Genomic DNA, 17,856 nt, shown 5'->3' with positions numbered 1-17,856 from the left:
TTTTATTTAAATTATAAATCCATGAATCTGACCAAAGCATTTTTCTGGTGTTAGGATATCTGGTAATTATCTATCATTCATCTATCTATCTATCTATCTATCTATCTATCTATCTATCTATCATCTATCATCTATCATCAACTGTAACCAGCTTTGACAATGCTAGATAACTAAAGTGAAAAAGAGATGAAAAGTACTGCCCATGGTTGATTATTTTTTATTTGTTCTGCTTTTAAGGAAACATTTAAAAACCAAATAATGTGGCTCACTTCCCTTTCATGTAGCTCTTCATCCTGTTGTTCAGAAATGCTTGAAGTTCCCAAAATTACTTGATTATGCTCTCCAGCAAAGCCCTTACTATTTAATTGGGAGTTAAGAAGTGGCTTGGGCCTTTCCTATAAGCCCAAGCTCACACTCAGAGATATCTCCTTAAGCACACTTAGACCAGATGGCTGTATCCAAACACATTCTTTCCGCTTGAGGGAACAGCATTATTAGAGAATTATCTGAAGTTGGGAAAAGAGAGGATTCCTATTTATCATCCCCATATGTTTGCCTCGAAAGAGTAAGGTCATCAGAAATGCTTATATTGCTCATACTTATATTTCACCCTTTCTGGGTGTAATTCCTGATAAGTTGAGAAATATTGAGCTGCTCACTCAGCAAGAAGGGGGCTGTCAGTGTAAGATAACATGCTTAGGTGGCACACCAAGCGTACCTCGGCTAGCAGAGGTAATAGAGAGAGATGGGTCACATAATCCATTATTGATCTCCCAACCTTTAGTTCAGTCTCTCTCACTGCTAGGGAGATTGAGTATTGCTATAGTACCACATGATTTCCAATCATTATGGTGATTAAAGGTGCAAAAATATATGATAAAATTTTGTGAGGGTATTTAATATCTTGATTACTAATGTCAAAATTTTTTATATCCCGAGTTGGCACCATTTTTAGTGTCTCAAATTTTGAAAAGGTTGAGGAAAGGATGTCTGAGATAATATGGTTGAAATTCACATTAGGTGGTTTTCTTTGCTTCATACGGAGCCAGTTTGTTTTTATTTTAATTAAGAACATCTCAAAGGTGAATGAAATAGAAGCATTTGTTTCAGACTGGTGTTTGGATCTATAGGTATGTATCCAAACTTATTAAAGAGCTTCAAGCTTTTTCTATTTAAATGCTATGAGTATTTCTCACACACTGCAGTATGGCTGGCTGTTGTATTTTTAAAATAAGGAAACAAAATCTTTTTTGTTGCTCATTAAAATAAAATCAATTTTAATAAAGAAATGTGATAATAATATATTTCTGCTGAGTAGATTGCTATATGCTTACATTTAATTGAAAGCTCTTAAACTTAAATTGTAAAATCCCCTGAAGAGAACATGAACTTTAGCCAGCTGCCTATGCATCTTAGCAACTATTATTTTGTGTCTGCTAACAGAATGACTGGGAGACTTGTGCTATGTCTACAAAACTCTACCATGAAGTACTTCAAAATACTTGCTGAATAATTTGAGGTCAGCTAGCAATAAAGCTTTGTGTGAAAGGGCACTAAAAAAATCTATTAACCGTGGTACCAGTATATTCAAGTCAAGCTGTTAAAATACACTCATATAAACATAGAAAAGATTATACATACACTGTGTAGAGTTCTGTGGTTTAACTCTTGAAATCCAAATAAAAGTTATATTACTCTTAGAATAAAATTCTAAAATACAGCAGTCTTTTATAAGAACTTGTTCACCCAAGAGGTGAGAACGTTAATTACTCTGTTAGGGTGCACTGTTAGTATAACGGAGAGCAGATCACAATTTTCAATGATATACCTGCTTTTACAATATCACAGGTCCTCTCCCCCTCCTGCCACACCCTACAAAGAAACTTTGCTAGTTTGCAATAATTATAGCTCTTGCAGCTTTTGGATAATGTGTGTGGTGGGTGGGAAGTGTAGTGATAAGACAGGGGGATGAAGAAGTAATTTCAGCAGCTGAATAAACAAAGGAGAGTAAATAGGAGTAGGGGATAGACGTAAGGCGGCAATGACAGGGGACTAGTGGCAGAAAGAATTCACCTGTCTCCACTAGACAGATTTCATAATTTTAAAAATTTAAAAGTATGAGAACAAATTGGCTGTACTGAGATAATAAAATATAAATTGACCTGTAGAGAATCTGTTGGCAGAAAAAAATTAACTTCAAAGCCCTAGGCAATCAACAGTTCCCGTACCCTCAAACCGATATTAAGAAATCCAATGGAACCATTTGGAAGTTGACAAAATGTACTTAAACCATGAATACTTGTTGCTTAATTGTGATAATATTCCTTTAAGAAAAAGGACACAAAATAATTTCAGCTCTAATTTTACCTCTTTTATTTAAGAATTTCTAAATGGAACATTTTTTGTAACTTATCAAGTGAGCACTTTTTAAAATAAATCTTTTCCCTTCAATCACTATTATGATGTGCTGATAGTTCTTTAGTCATTGCCAACTTCGAGGTAGAGTGAGAAGAATAAGATAAAAGAGCTTAAATGATTCAGTGTTTTCTACTATTGTAAAGGCAAGTGAGATCTGATACTTTGGAGGCAGATGGAAATAGAAATTACAATTTAAATGTAATGTTTGGAGCATTTGCAATATGTATACTCAAACGTTCCCTTTTAAAATAGGGTGAAAAGAGTTTAGTAAGGTCCTTTCTCTAACCTACTGGCAAGAGCATTTGTTCACGAGAGAGCAAAGAGGGCGAAGAGAGTTGGAAGATATCTTGGAAGTCTTAGGTCTCTATAAAGTTGGTAGGCAAGTGTCTGCTATACCGTCTGGTAGATAAGAGGTACTCAGTAAATTTTGTGCAATCAATTGGCTCCTGAAGAGAGAATACAGTTGGGTGGCATGCATGGTTTTGGTAGTGAATTAAAATTGTGTGCAAAACCAGTATGAAGCTGAGTGTGTTTATGAAGAATATACAATGTTTATATCACTGTGATTGAAATATTGTGATGTTTATTTAGATTAGGAAATGGAATATAATGCACCTAACAATTGAGTCTTTGGTGAAATATTCTGATATGATGGTTTAACGTGCTAGGGGAAATCTTTATAGTTTTAGGAATAATCAGATATGTTAGGATTCATGATCCAAGTGGAAAATGGACTCAAGGAATGTTATACTTTGTTCATTGGAGCTAAAAGTAGAGAATGTAAAGTGAATGCCAGGGTCTTTATTTAATTGAATTAATAAGAGTTGATAGCCAATCAAATTATTATGTAAGTTGTTTATTTTCAATTAGAGTTTTTCTAGAAAAACGCCTTTTTTTAAGTTATTCATTTTTTGGTAAAACGTTTAGGCAAACATCATAATGTGTCAGTTTCTTTGACAAGTTGACATTTGACATACTGGCAACCTTAGTATTTTCTCTCTGCTTTACTCTACTCTACTTATTTTTAGAGCTACCAACATCATAGTTGATGGAACCTCCTCTATAATTATTCAAGACGTTCATGGTATATGTTTATATGATTTGTTTTCTTAAATATTATTTTTAAATGTAAGGAATTTATTTAGAAACCCATACAAATTCTATAATAACAATAAGTTTTCCTATTCCTGGCCCAAGAGTTTACAAATAAACAATATTGAACAGTTATTTTTTTATTGATCCTTGCATTTGGCTGGAGTAGCTTGGCTGGTTAGTTTTATCTCCTTTATTGATAAAAAGGTACAGAATGTGGTGGGGATTCTTGACACAGATCCATGTTTCTTATTTAAAATTCTTTCTGTATTCAAATGAAAGTTACTGTGTGAATTTAGTGCCTGTGGTGTGATACTTAATTCGAATTCTAGCTTTATTTATACCTAAATAAAGGTATAAACATGAAGACAGGGTTGAAGGTATAAACATGAAGACAGGGTTGAAGGTATAAACATGAAGACAGGGTTGAAGGTATAAATATGAAGACAGGCATGTTTTTGAGGCTCCAGTTAAATCTATAAAGTACAAAATAGTGTAATTCAACTATGTTCAAATAGTATTAGCAGTGAGAGACTACTCAATTTGATGATTAGATAAAATTATTGATGTAATATTTCAAGAGATTATTCTTACAAAAGGCATTTAAAATGTATTCTCTCTCACACGTGTGCCTATTTCTCTCTCATTCCGTTTTTCATAGTGAAAAGGTAGGCTTTACTACAAGTCATTTAAAGTTATTTCAAGTTATTGCCTGAAAATTTTATTGTGTCCTCTTTTAAAACATATACATATGAGGCACTATGAGATCACTGTAACATTAGTGACGCAGTATTGAATGATCTTACTCAGTTGATTATGCTTTTTGGAAAAAGATAAGGCATTTAGTCATTTTCTTATTTGGCAGTGAAGAGTAGTTGCAACACCTATGGCAGAAATCATCTGTATTCCTTTTATATTTTTATAATATACTAGCATTATGCATAGACTTCACTTCTCCTATGGATGAAATATTTTTTCATTTATTTGAATATCCATAAGCCTTCATTTATATAGTGGAAAGGCTGGATATATGGTGTGGAATGGGATTGAGATATAAGAAATGAACTGTAATATGTGACAGTTAATGAGGAAGGATGTGTAATTGGGGTAAGAGTAAGCCAAACCTACACAACAGTATTTTATGGAGATCATACAGTGAAGATGGGATACAGAGAAGTTTTCTTTTTTGTTTTTATTGGAGTGAAAGGGATAAATGTAAATATAGTAGATGTCTTCTAGCTACATAAAGGTCTTGTGCTTTTTTTTTTTTTTACAAACCATAGTTAAAAACAGAAGAAATTTTGTAGAGTTTTTATTGATAGTTCATATATGTCTGTGTTTATGTTGATGTATAAAGAATACAAGCAGTATTGGTTCCCTCTCGATTGGGCTTTTCTTTTCTGACTGTCAGTAAATGCTAGATGTTGATCTTTCATATGTAGAAGGGAGCAGCGTCTTACAACAGGAACGATCTCCTTACCGATGGGGACAGGTGTGGCTCCGTCATAATTTTTTCCCCTGTAAGCTTCTCAGGTTCAGCCTGAGCATTTGTGGCATGGATCAGGGCGAGGCTGAAAATAATTTTGCAACAGTATTTCTGGGGGTTGGAAGTGAGACTGTGCAATACTCCTTGCTTTACTCTGTCTTCTTCATGGGTCAATGCACCCATGGGCACCTTTGCAAGTGGTGCTAGGAGTAGGGCAGCTGTAGGGACAGGGCCCTTTCCCAGGACAACTGAATTCCACTCTAATGAGAGTGAGGGCCCAGAATTTCCTCCTTCCTGGTGCTCAGACAAGGACCTTTGCTGGTGTATTTCTGGAGGCAGAAAAGTCAACCAGGCTGAGTAGTTTGTACCCTATGGCAATTTGTGATCTAGGAAATGTTCTAAGGACATTTGTTATTTGTTGTGGAGCGAACGCAAGTAAATGACCACTGGAGCCCACGCCAAATTAAAATTTAGGGAGCTTTTATTAGCCGGCCGGCCGGCCCGCCGGCCAGCGACTGCTCTGCCTTTCTCCATGCAGGGAGTCCAGAGAGCAGCAGCGACCCTTTGTGCAGGACCACTTTTAAACCCATTAAGCACATCCTGTTTTTGCAGAGCAAGCAACCCAAGACAAAACAGTTTTTCCTAAGCAACGTCAGGATCATGCCATTGACGACCATGTTATCCACAGGGTCATCCTGTTCTTCAGAAAGCTGACAGTGTTCTATGAAAGAAGGCCTATGTGCTGGGAAGGGGCCATGAGACCGTATCTCAAGGCCTGGCCTGGTGTCAGCACTGACAATTCTATCTGGGGCATAGTCCACGGCCTCTCTGGAAGCATGCTCAAAAATTTCCACTCTCCAACATTATTAAAATATGCTAGTTCAAATGTTTAGATGTGACCCTTAAACTTCTTTTGGAGGAAATGTTTTAAAAAGAACTATAATAGACCCATTATCTGTCATGTCATGAAGGATAAAGGTGTAAAAGTGTGGAGGGCTCTTCCTCTCTCGTGCTTTCAGGAACTATCTGTGTGCATGCACACGGCGCCCCATCCCAGGCTTCCTGCCCTTGTGTCTGGGAGGTGGCCTGCAGCTTAGGCAGCTAAGTCTAGTTTCACTTGCTTTGAGAGGGGTGGTCATTGCACTGTGAAAGGGCTAGAAAGAAACATCGCCTCTAATTTTCTAAAAGGTCTTCTTTAGGACAAATCATGACAAGAAGCCAGAAGCAATCTCCTCTCATTTCCTCATTGAGTAAGGGTGTCTGTGCATTCCTTTACATGAAGGACAATAATCAATTACTTTTTCTGTATGATTTGGTGAAATTTTTCATTTTTTTTTTCAGTTCACATAAAGATGAATTTCCAATGTCACGATTACAATGTATATATGTGCTTTCTTGTCTCATTTTACGACGCTGCATTGTTAAATGTGTTAAAGAGTTTTCATACCCTGTTTCTATCATCTTAAGTTGGATTTATTTTTCCCATTGTTAATGCAAAACAGCGAATCTGAAGACTGACAATTATGTGTAGAAGGGTGATTGTACTTAATGTTAAAAGATTTGAATCCTCCCTTGTGTGTGAGTGAGCCTTGCTATCAGTTTCTTCTGTCATACGCTGCCAACTGTTCTATTTAAGTATTGTGAAAACTCTTTGTTTTTTTCAGGTCGAATGAGTGATTTGAGTGTAATTGGTCATCCAATAGATTCAGAATCTAAAGAAGATGAACCTTGTAGTGAAGAAACAGATTCAGAACACGATCTAATTGCTGCCATTTTACCTGAGTTAATTGACATAGATATATACCACAGCGAGGAAGACGAGGAGGAAGACGAAGACTGTGCAAATGCTACTGACGTCACGACCACCCCATCAGTGCAGTACATAAATGGGAAACACCTAGTCACCACTGTGCCCAAGGACCCAGAGGCGGCAGAAGCTAGGCGTGGCCAGTTTGAAAGTGTTGCACCTTCTCAGAATTTTTCAGACAGCAGTGAGAGTGACACCCCTGAGTTTCCCATGTCTGAAAGGGAATCATCTACTGCTGTGCAAACAAGTGAATCTAAAGAAACAACAGAATCGTTTGAAATGACATGGAAGTCTGAGACTTACCCTGAAACACCAGAACATTTTTCAAGTGGTGAGCCTGATATTTTCCCCACAGTCCCATCACACAAGGGCCAAGCCACAGCGGGATCAGAATCAGTCTCAGATAAAGGGCCTGAGCCTGAGCGTGATAGTCTGGTGCTTGAACATACTGAACCTGTACCCCTCTCTTCTGAAGAGTCTTCAGGAGATGCTGACATCTACCAAGAATCCCCAGAAATGATCTTTTCAAGGACCACGGAAGTAACACTTGGTGAAAAGGCAGAAAAAAGTACTTCTATCACCTATATTCCAAGTACAGTTCCAAGTTCTGTGTCAGCAAATATGTTGGAGGAAGTATCAGTCACATTAACAGGAAAACCCAGGCCTGCTGACCCATTGGCCACTGTGGAAAACTGGGTAGGAATAACCCCTGGACAAATTGTAGAGCTCTCTGGGAATCCTTCACTTCTGATTCCAGAAGGCTCTGGGGAAGAAGAAGATAAAGATCAAATGTTCACCGTGGTAACCCATTCACCACAGAGAAATACTACCGGTACACTGGTTACTTTAGACACTGGCAAAACAATGACCACAGACAAACTTTTTGATGTCCCTGCAACTGCCGTTTACTTGGTTTCTGAACAACCTCCTACAGAAGTAGTGCCCACAAAATTTGTAGAGGAAACAGACACGTTTGAGTGGGCTTTTAGTACGTCTCTTGAGGGAACGCAAAGGGAAGGTGAGGAGGAGGGAACTACAGCTTCTACAGTTCAGCTACATATGCCTACACAGAGATCAGACCAGTTAGTTTTATCCTCTGCATTAGAAAATGCAAATGAAGCTACATCTAGTGATTCGGCATCTGCTACTAGGAACAGTGTTATGTCCTTAACAACACCCACACAGTCTGAAAGGGAAATGACAAGTTCTAATCCTTTCTTTCCAGAAACAGATGTTTTAGACAATCTGGGGACACAGACCACCAAGACCAGCAGTAGCAGTCAACCTGGGGTTCAGGAAGGGCAGGCCACTGTGCCAGGTAGCCCCGTCTCTCTCTCTATGGAGCAGGGCTCAAGAGAAGCTGCCACTGACCCAGCAACCACAACTGTTCCTTCATTTTCATTAAAAGTAGAGCCTGAGATTCAAATTAAAAAGGAAATAGCTAGTACTGTGTCTCCCCGTGTGGAAACTATATTCCCTTCTGAGCCACCAGGACTAGATTTGAGTAATGTAATGGACAGAGAGGTTACTGAAGTTATAAGCCAAACATCCAAGGAAAGCCTTACATCAGAGGTTTCAGTAGAACCAAATCATGGGACAGAAATAAAGGGCTTCTCTACAGATTTTCCTTTGGAGGAAGACTTCAGTGGTGACTTCAGAGAATACTCGACGGTTTCTAAAATCGTAACAAAAGAAGAAACAGTAATGATGGAAGGCTCTGGGGATGCAGCATTTACAGATACCCAGATTTCACCATCGTTAACCCCTACTTCAGGCCACATCAGTCACACAGCTGACTCAGAAGGACCTGGTGGCACCTTTGTCAGCACTTCAGCCTTCCCTTGGGAAGAGTTCACAGCCTCAGGCGAGGGCTCAGGTGAGCAAGTGGTCTCAGTCAGCAGCTCTGCTGACCAAGTGTTTCCCAGTGCGGTGGGAAATGTTTTTGGTACAGAATCTCCATTTATTGACCAAGTATTGGGAGAAGAAGGTACTATTCAAGAAGCTGATAAGAGAGCCACCAGTTTACCAAGAGCAGAAGCTGAAGGTACTGAAGCTCTAACAGAAAAGGGGGATGTGAAGGTTGATGGCACAGTTTCAATGGACTTTTCCCAGATGATAGAGCCAACCAAACTGTGGTCCAGGCAAGGAGTTAATACTGTAGGACAAGAAATTGAAATCAAAACAACATCAGAGGAAAAGATTCCAGAACAAAAATCTTTTGAATCCCCCCAAAGCTCTGTTGCACCAGAACAAACAATTTTTTATGAAACTGGATTTCAAACCACAGATTACTCTATACCAGCAACAAAGAAAACGTATGATGCTGATGAGGAAATGGAAAAGGAAGGCATTTCCGTAGTTGACATGTCTACTCCAGATCCAGGAGCAAAGGGTTTGGAACCCTACACCACTCTCCCTGAAGTTACTGAAAAATCCCATTTTTTCTTGGCTACTACCTCAGTGACTGAATCTATACTAGCTGGAAGTATAGTTAGAGATTCATCAATCAAAGAGGAAGAAAACATAAAATCCTTCCCCAAAGCTATGGAGCCAATAATTAAAGAGTTAGATACCAATTTATTCTCTGGCCTGGGATCAGGAGAAGAAGTTTTGCCTACCACAGTGTCAGTGAATTTTACTGAAATGGAACAAATCATTAGCACATTATATCCCAAGGCTTCTCAAGTGGACAGCTTAGGAACTAGCATCTCAAGTGATACCACTGAAGACTATGAGGGAATGGAAAATGTGGCAAATGAAGTTGGACCACTCATTTCTAAAACAGACAACATCTCTGAATATAGTGAGACAGCATCCAGCACAACTTTACTAGAAATTTTAAGAGACACCAGAACGGAAGGACCATCTTTAGCAACTCTCACCTTCTCTACAGACACTGAACAGCCTCAAAATCAGACTCAGAGTTGGGAAGAAGAAATTCAGAGTAGTCAACCACAACCTACCACTGAGCAAATCTCTAACAAGAATTCTTCAGTAGCAGAAACTAGAGAAACAGCAACCTCTTCTACTGACTTTCTGGCTAGAACTTCTGGTATTGGAATGGCCAGAGGATCTGTTACACCCACAACAAAACCATCTGACTTGTTTCATGAATATTCCGGAGAAGGATCTGGGGAACTGGATATAGTTGATTTAGTCCACACTTCTGGAACCACTCAGGCAACCAGAAAAGGAAGCACCACATTTGTTCCTAATAGGCCCCTGGAGAAACATCCTGAGGATCCAAGTGCTAAAACCATTACTGTTGACGGGTTCCCAACAGGCTCAATGGTGCCACCTCTTCATCTAGAGCAGAACGAAAGCTCCCCAGATCCAACTATCACAGTGTCCAACACAGTGTCATATAAGAGGTCCACTGAGGGTGCAGATACTTTCCCCCACCATTTGGGGGGATTTGAGGATTCCACCTTAAAACCTGACAGAAAAAAAGCCACTGAAAATATTATTATAGATCTGGACAAAGAGGACAAGGATTTGTTATTGACAATTACAGAGAGTACCATACTTGAAATTCTACCTGAGCTCACATCAGATAAAAATACTATCATAGATATTGATCACACTAAACCCATGTATGAAGACATCCTTGGAATGCAAACGGACATAGACCCAGAGACACCGTCAGGACCACAGGTCAGTAATGAAGACAGCACTCAAATTCAAGAGAAGCACGAGGCAGCTGCCAACCTGTCCTTAACTGTGGAACCCTTTGAAGGTTCTGGTGACGCTCTGCTGGCTGGCTACACTCAGGCAGCACATAACGAATCCGTGACTTCTGAAGACAGAAGCCAGTTCAATCACATGGGCTTTATCTTCACAACTGGGATCCCCATCCCAAGCACAGAAACAGAATTAGATATTTTTCTTCCCACAGAAACATCCTTGCCCATTCCTAGTAAGTCTGCCACAGTTGGCCCAAATATCGAAGAACCAAAAACTGAAGCTAAAGCCCTGGAAGACATCTTTGAATCAAGCACTTTGTCTGATGGTCAAGCTATTGCAGACCAAAGTGAAGTAATATCAACATTGGGTCATTTGGAAAGGACACAGGAAGAGTATGAAGAGAAGAAATATGTTGGTCCTTCTTTTCAGCCAGAATTGTCTTCAGGAGCTGGGGAGGCACTAATAGAGTCTACACCCCATGTAAGTATTGGTACTGTCCACCTCACGGCTCAGAGTTTAACAGAAGCACCTCATGTGGTGGAAGGATCGAATCCCCCAGATTACACGGATACAACATCACCGGTGTTGGCCTTTGTGAAGCTGTCCCCTCAGACATCATCTCCATTCACTGTGCCCTTAGGCAGTGGAGCGTCTGAACACACAGAGAGCCCCCAGCCGAGTGCTCTGCCTGGTGTAGATCCTGGCACATCTCAAACGTCCCCCAGAAGGTTGGCAAATATTGAGGTGACTTTCCAACCATCAAGTGAAGAGTACATTCACATAACTGGGCCTCCATTCTCACCTCCTGACACAGAGTCAGAATCTTCAGAAGACGAAACTAAACCTAACTTTTTAGAACAAATGGAAGCTTTCCCCACAGAACTAATTGCTGAAGAAGGATCTGAGATTCTCCAAGATTCCCCAAACAAAACCAATGTTCAACTTTCAGGAGAAACAACCAAAGTATTTCCTAGTATGAGAACCTCTGAGGCTGAAGCCATTGTCACGGCTGCAGGTGAAATTAAGTCAGAAGGTGCTACACTGGGGCCACACCCTACTTCTGCTTCTGCAACCGCTGGGACTGGGGCAGATGTGGTGCCTCCGCCCAGCCCACAGACTTCTGAGAAGCCCACGGTTCCTTCTCAGGAAATAAACTCTGAAACACAGACAGCTTTGACCGGAGGGCAGGATTCCACAGTGGCAGCATGGGGACAGCAAGTGTCAACAAGAATTCTTGATTCCAACAATCAGGCAACAGTGCGCACGGCAGAGTTAAAGATTTCGCTTCCAACACCACCACTTTACCTTCTGGAAACTTCTAATGAAACCGGCTTCCTGATTGACATGAATGAAGAGTCAGTGGAAGGCACAGCAGTCTATTTACCAGGTAAGGTCACGGCACGGATAAATCTGTTTCCAAACGTGGAAACAGTCCCTTGGTCCTAACATATGTATATCTATATAATTTTTATTGTGATGTTAAATCAGGGGAGATTTCCATATTGTTCACATAACAGTAGATCAGCACACAGTATTGAGTCCATAATGAGGGGCGAAGGAAGCAAGAATAGATCATTTTCGAGCTCTATAGACGTTCCTTTTATTTTCCTGGGTTTTAGAAACAATGTATAATCGCACCGTGGAAAAATTTCACATTAGTGGTGTAAAAATTCATTGTCGTTTTACTCACAAGTATTGTTTTGTCATGTGTACCATAGTCACACATCTTAGTTTTAAACACAGAAACAAAATATATTCTTAAAAATCTCTTACTGATAAGTGCTATTATGATAATATCAAAATTTGTCAGGTCTTTAAAATTTGACAGTAGTAAATAGCTCTAATAAACATTTCACATAGTTCGTGCAATATCAGTTATCCATTTATACTTTTATTCAATTTTCTTGCCTCAGGTAGCCCACACAATGCTTCTAACTCAGTGGGTATTCATTTAGTGTTTATTCGAGCTCCGTCAGTCAAGAAAGGATTTCTGTTTTTTTTTTTTTTTAATGAATGAACAGAAAGCATGAATTTTATACTAGGTCATATAGACTGTCTAATTTGATCTTCATGAAAAGGCTATACAGCATGTACAGCTCTCCCCATTTTTAAGAGAGGTTCTTTAATTTGCCAAGGGTTGCACAGCCACACACATTATGGAAAAGTGGGATTTGAACTGAGATCAGCCCCACTCAAAGTCCATGGTCTTTCCACTGCTCTTAGCTGGTTTCTTATTATTATAGCACAAAAGTGGATAATTGATAGTTAATGATATGTAAACCAGAAACCTTAGACTATTCATTTTGTAGAACTTATTTTCATTTTACTCTAGCCTAATAATGTTGAGAAGTCTGCTGCAATGGTGTTTTCTGGGACATCATTTAAATAACATTTTCAATGGAATCCAAAAGTAACCATTACCACCTAGCCACTACCTACAAAAAGAAAAAAAATATATCAGTACTTTAAGGGCTATGTTGGTTCAAAATAAGTTTTATTTTAATGACTATACTTTACAGCATGGTTACACTTAGAATTCTTCTTCTGAACATTTCAATATTATCTTTTGTGCCACTTCAGTTTGTTGTGCTTCAGATAGAGTAAAATAGTCATAACATGCACCTTTTTATAAATGACTTGAACTGTTTTGTGAATAAAATTGATCAAAGGTGGCTGATGCATTTTTGTTGTCATTCTATGTTTAATCGTTAAATGATCAGCAAGTAATCTGGCCAACATTTATCCCTTTGTAATTTAGTTTCAATATACTTCAGGTTGGTGAAAATATGATATAAGAGTCATTGGTAATGTTGAGAGAGAATTAAGTTTGACAAATGAATAAGAGATGTGTACCAGTTATCCAGTCCACAATGTTTACCTAGAATTAGATGTTGCGTCTTCATTGCAAAACAGATCGTCACATTAGGTTAATTCAGTAACTGGACACTCATATTGCATTGCCTGGTCTATCTGTTGCAGATTTAACTTTCAGAGATTAATTCGAACTGTGTACAGAAGAATAAAAATCATAAACATAATTGTTTTTCCTAATTTAAGCTACTTTGTGTTTATAGAAAGACCCACTTTCTTGCCAAGCCCTTGTCCCATACTCTCAGCGTGGTATCTGGTGTCTGTGGAGGGAACATTAATAGTGCATCACATTTATATGGCACATCACAGTTTCACCAAGCGCCTTCTCCTGTCATGTTGATTTTGCACTGAGGGCAGTGTGTAGATGTGCTGTTGACTGTAGCCTCGTCATCTATGCAGAGTACTTTGAAAGGCAGAAGGCTAAAATGGCTAGGGAGCTTTTAAATATTTTTAGGACTAGATGAGAAAGAATCTTAGAAGAATTGGGGTAGTTTTTGAAGTTGGTGTAAGCATCTGAATTTACCTAATGTTGAACCCACACATGCAAATATGAATTTGTCAAGTCTTTCTAGTAGTCTAGAATTTACTTAACACTCAGAAAGTTTGTTTGACTTTCCTATATGAAAGAGACTCAGTTATCTTCTACTACTAGCAGTACCTTCTTTGTCTTAATGTTCCTTAAGTTCATGTTCCATAAGTAGATGGTCTTCTTTTCATGTGTAATTATTTCAGGGTTTTGGGTCTTAAGATTCTTGAACATAAGATGTAGCTCATATGTAACCTATTTATCACAATTATTTTGTAAAACTTTAAACCGTTATTTGGATTCTTGAACATTTTGAAACAGGCAACTCTAGAAGAATACTCAAACTCTAATAAATATAAGCTATTAATATAAAGACAATTATCCAAGAATTGTTACAGAATAATATATGTGCTTCAAAAAGTGTAAAAGTATTCGCATTTGCCATTTAAAAACATATTTTAAACTGTTTCTCCTCATAAATTTGTGGCTCTGGTCTTTATATTTATCGGCTAGGAGTGTTGATTTTATTTGTGTTTTAATGAGAAAAATTTTAATAAAAATTGGGGGTTTCGTGTTAGGTGAGGTTTTTGTGTTTGGGTTTGTTTTTATACAGTAGAGTTTAATCCATGTGTTGCTTTTCTTCAAGTATAGTCTAAAGGAGTACATTTGGAACGTGTTTTTGGAAAAAGCATGTTAATGTAGCAGAAGAGACTTCAGTGCACACTTTCGAAGAAAAACAGTTTCTGAGCATTAAGTGGTAAAAGGCAATAATAATTCAAATGATGGTAACAAGCCAATCTGCTAAAAAGAATGCATGTTCTGTGTATCCAGCCATTTCACATGAACTAACCTCGTGTAAAAGAATACATTTCCATTCACTGTGCACATACGTGTAATCATTTTTGACTAAAATCAATTGCCATTATCATGCCAACTAAATCTGCAGTAGAATATATTAGTTGCCAGATACTGTGCAAAAAATATTGTTGAAAAGAATGATGATTGAATCCTAGAAATGAATAGATCAAATTTGTAATAATTAGTTATGCCAAGAAACACTCCAGAGAGTAAAGTTAATATTAATTTTTGTGTGTAGTATCTATAAATTGCTACAGTAAAGCTTATATATCATGGTAGCAATAAGTGGCATTTTATGCTAAAATACATTGAAAGTTAGAGATGGGCCTAATTGCTTTTCTTATTTTCCTGAACACGATAGGACTTGATCGTTGCAAAACGAACCCGTGCCTCAATGGAGGCACCTGCTATGCTACTGAAACTTCCTATGTGTGTACCTGTGTGCCGGGATTCACTGGGGACCAGTGTGAACTTGGTAAGATGTCCTTGCCTGAAAGGGTGTAGTGCTTTTACAAAAGACATATTGTGGGATATTTATATTGCTTGAATAAATCAGAGGATTTCAGAGAAATCCATGTGTAGATGAATTATATGTTCAATGAAGTTAAAGTCATAGAGAGACTTAAGCAGATTCTGGGAAATGGGGTCAGATGGTGACTGAATTTTGTTAATATACCCAAGACTCAGTGAAGCTTACTCAGGTCAGCTATGTCTTTTTGTGGATTTTACAGATAGGCTTTCTACAAATGTAAAGTTGCATAAATATTAACATTTTTTTTTTAGTCTATCCCCCAAATCTGAATATCAATAAATAATCAATTTAAATACAGCAAATTCTTCCAAAGCTAAAATGAGGGAGGTTAGCTGTAACATTCTGAGATAACTTGCTCCTCTGCTGTGAAAGGGGAGAAAGCCTTCCCTGGCTGTCCCCAGCGGCCAGCCTCACCCGCCTTCACCTCCAGGAGGTATGGATCGCAGGCCCCCTCCTCTCTTTCTAGTTCCAAAGGATATAACTGTGTTCTTACCGAATCAGTTCCTTTTCATTCTTATTTAGATTTCCTTTTCTTAAAACAAAAGACTCCATTAAAAAATATTTTTATTGATTTCAGAGAGGAAGGGGGAGAGAGAGAGATAGAAACATCAATGATGAGAAAGAATCATTGATCAGCTGCCTCCTGCAGGGACTGAGCTGGCAACCCAGGCATGTGCCCTTGACCGGAATCGAACCTGGGACCCTTCAGTCCCCAGGCCGATGCTCTATCCTCTGAGCCAAACCAGCTAGGGCAAGACTCCATTTTAAATTTGGCTCATTGTAGACGTTATCTCTGATGAAAGAAATGATGGAATATAATATCGGTCAGGTGCTTCTTTTAGAGGTACCAGGATGCTTTTCTCTTAATGATTGAGTAAAGAAGGCTCACAGAAATATTGGGATAAAATCTCCAACATTCATATTGAAAGAGTGCTTGTCTTAGAATAATAGCTCAGCAGTTGTACCTCATACTCTAGTTGAGTGATTTTGAAACTTTAGTGTGCATCAGAGTCACCTGGAGGGCCGGGTAAATACAGATGGTTGTTACCCCAACCCTAGTATCTGATTCAGTAGATCTGGGGTGTGCCTGGGGGTGTGTATTTCTACCATTCTCAGGTGATGCTGCTGTCGCTGGTCCCGGGACCATACTCTGAAGACAACTGCCCTGGGCAGCTGGGATCTATGGGATGTTTGAAAGCCAAGGAGTTAAATTATGACTGTGTCCAAAGAAGGCGACCATCGCAGAGTGAAGGATATATTGGATAGGGAAGGGCCCAGGGCTTGGGAGGCCTGCCAGGTATTTTCAGTATTTCAGGAGTGAGGAAATTGGAGCATGAACCAGGATTGGGAGTGGGTAGGCTAGATTAAAACTTGATCCATTTTAGGGCTCATGTGACTCATCTAAAAGAAATGGACACAATGATCCTCCTCTAAATTGTTGAAATTTTCTTAGAGTTTCCAGATATTTAGCAAATAAAAATATAAGAAGGTCAGTTAAATTTTAATCTTAGATTAAAAAAAGAATAATATCAAAGTATGTCTTAAATATAAAATGGGGCATACTTATACTAAAAAAACTTTTTCTTTTAAATCTGAAATTCAAATTTAACTGGCTATCTTGTATTTTATCTAGCAACCTCACAGTAGCTAGAATCCTTTGATCGTTTTTGAAAGTTCTTTTGTGGCCTTTTATGATTTTATTTCAGATTTTGATGAATGTCACTCTAACCCCTGTCGCAATGGAGCCACGTGTGTTGACGGCTTCAATACGTTCAGGTGCCTCTGTCTTCCCAGCTATGTTGGTGCACTTTGTGAGCAAGGTAAGAGCTATTGCAACATTTGTAGGATGAACTTTATTGATACTTCACTTCTAATGTTACTTCTAGATAGTCTTTTGTCAGAATGACTTGGATATTTTTAGTCATTTGGCCATACTACATATTCTTTCCTGCGGAAGAAATTCACAGGTTTCCTAAATACATTAGGTTTCCTTACGTGTCCATAGTTCACAACACCTGAACAATAGTGTTGACTTGATCATTTTTATTTCACTGATACGATGCAATTGCAGACAGGCACACTGATCAAATTTAAAACCATCTAGCCAACAAAAGGAACATTGCTGTATGTATTCTTCCAAAGGACAAATTAGGAATAGACCTTAATCCATGTTCATGGTTTGTTCCAAGTAGTATTGAATTCAATGTTAGTTGCCTTTATTTTCTCCCCCTATGCACTTGAGACTCAAGGGACTTATTTTTCATAGTCAATCATCTCTGGAGAATGAGTTTATATAGTTGTTAGAACACATTGACTTGGACTTGGCAAACGCTACGTAAAAGATATTGTGAATCTGCTCAACAGGGAATTTTCCTACTGAAGAAGCATTTACTTTTTCTGAATGAAAGAAAGGCCTATGTTCATGATGGCTTAAGTCTCCTGATCCCTGTAATTTGCGTTTTATGGCCCACCTGAGAGTACATGTTAGGTGGTTAATAGTAACATTTCTTAGTCCATGCATCAGAAACAGATCGCATGCTCAGCACACTAAGCTTTGGAACGCCAGTTTCCTCTACTTAAAG

The 17,856-nt window shown here is 38.5% G+C and overlaps 1 protein-coding gene across 2 annotated transcripts in view; it reads left to right on the top strand.

Moving 5' to 3' along the window:
- The window catches only part of VCAN (versican), a 103,366-nt gene that overhangs the window by 55,521 nt on the left and 29,989 nt on the right, over window positions 1-17,856 (top strand). The window contains exons 8-10 of one of the 2 annotated variants that reach the window (XM_028139745.2): window positions 6,661-11,874; window positions 15,104-15,217; window positions 16,981-17,094. In XM_028139745.2, coding sequence (XP_027995546.2) covers window positions 6,661-11,874; window positions 15,104-15,217; window positions 16,981-17,094 — 5,442 coding nt within the window. The remainder of the gene's footprint in view (window positions 1-6,660; window positions 11,875-15,103; window positions 15,218-16,980; window positions 17,095-17,856) is intronic. The other variant, XM_054715099.1, reaches the window with a different exon arrangement.

This window comes from Eptesicus fuscus, chromosome 4, assembly GCF_027574615.1.
Source record: "Eptesicus fuscus isolate TK198812 chromosome 4, DD_ASM_mEF_20220401, whole genome shotgun sequence".
Classification (NCBI taxonomy): Eukaryota; Metazoa; Chordata; class Mammalia; order Chiroptera; family Vespertilionidae; genus Eptesicus; species Eptesicus fuscus.
Note: the sequence above shows the minus strand (reverse complement) of the source record. Positions and strands in the feature narration are given on the sequence as shown.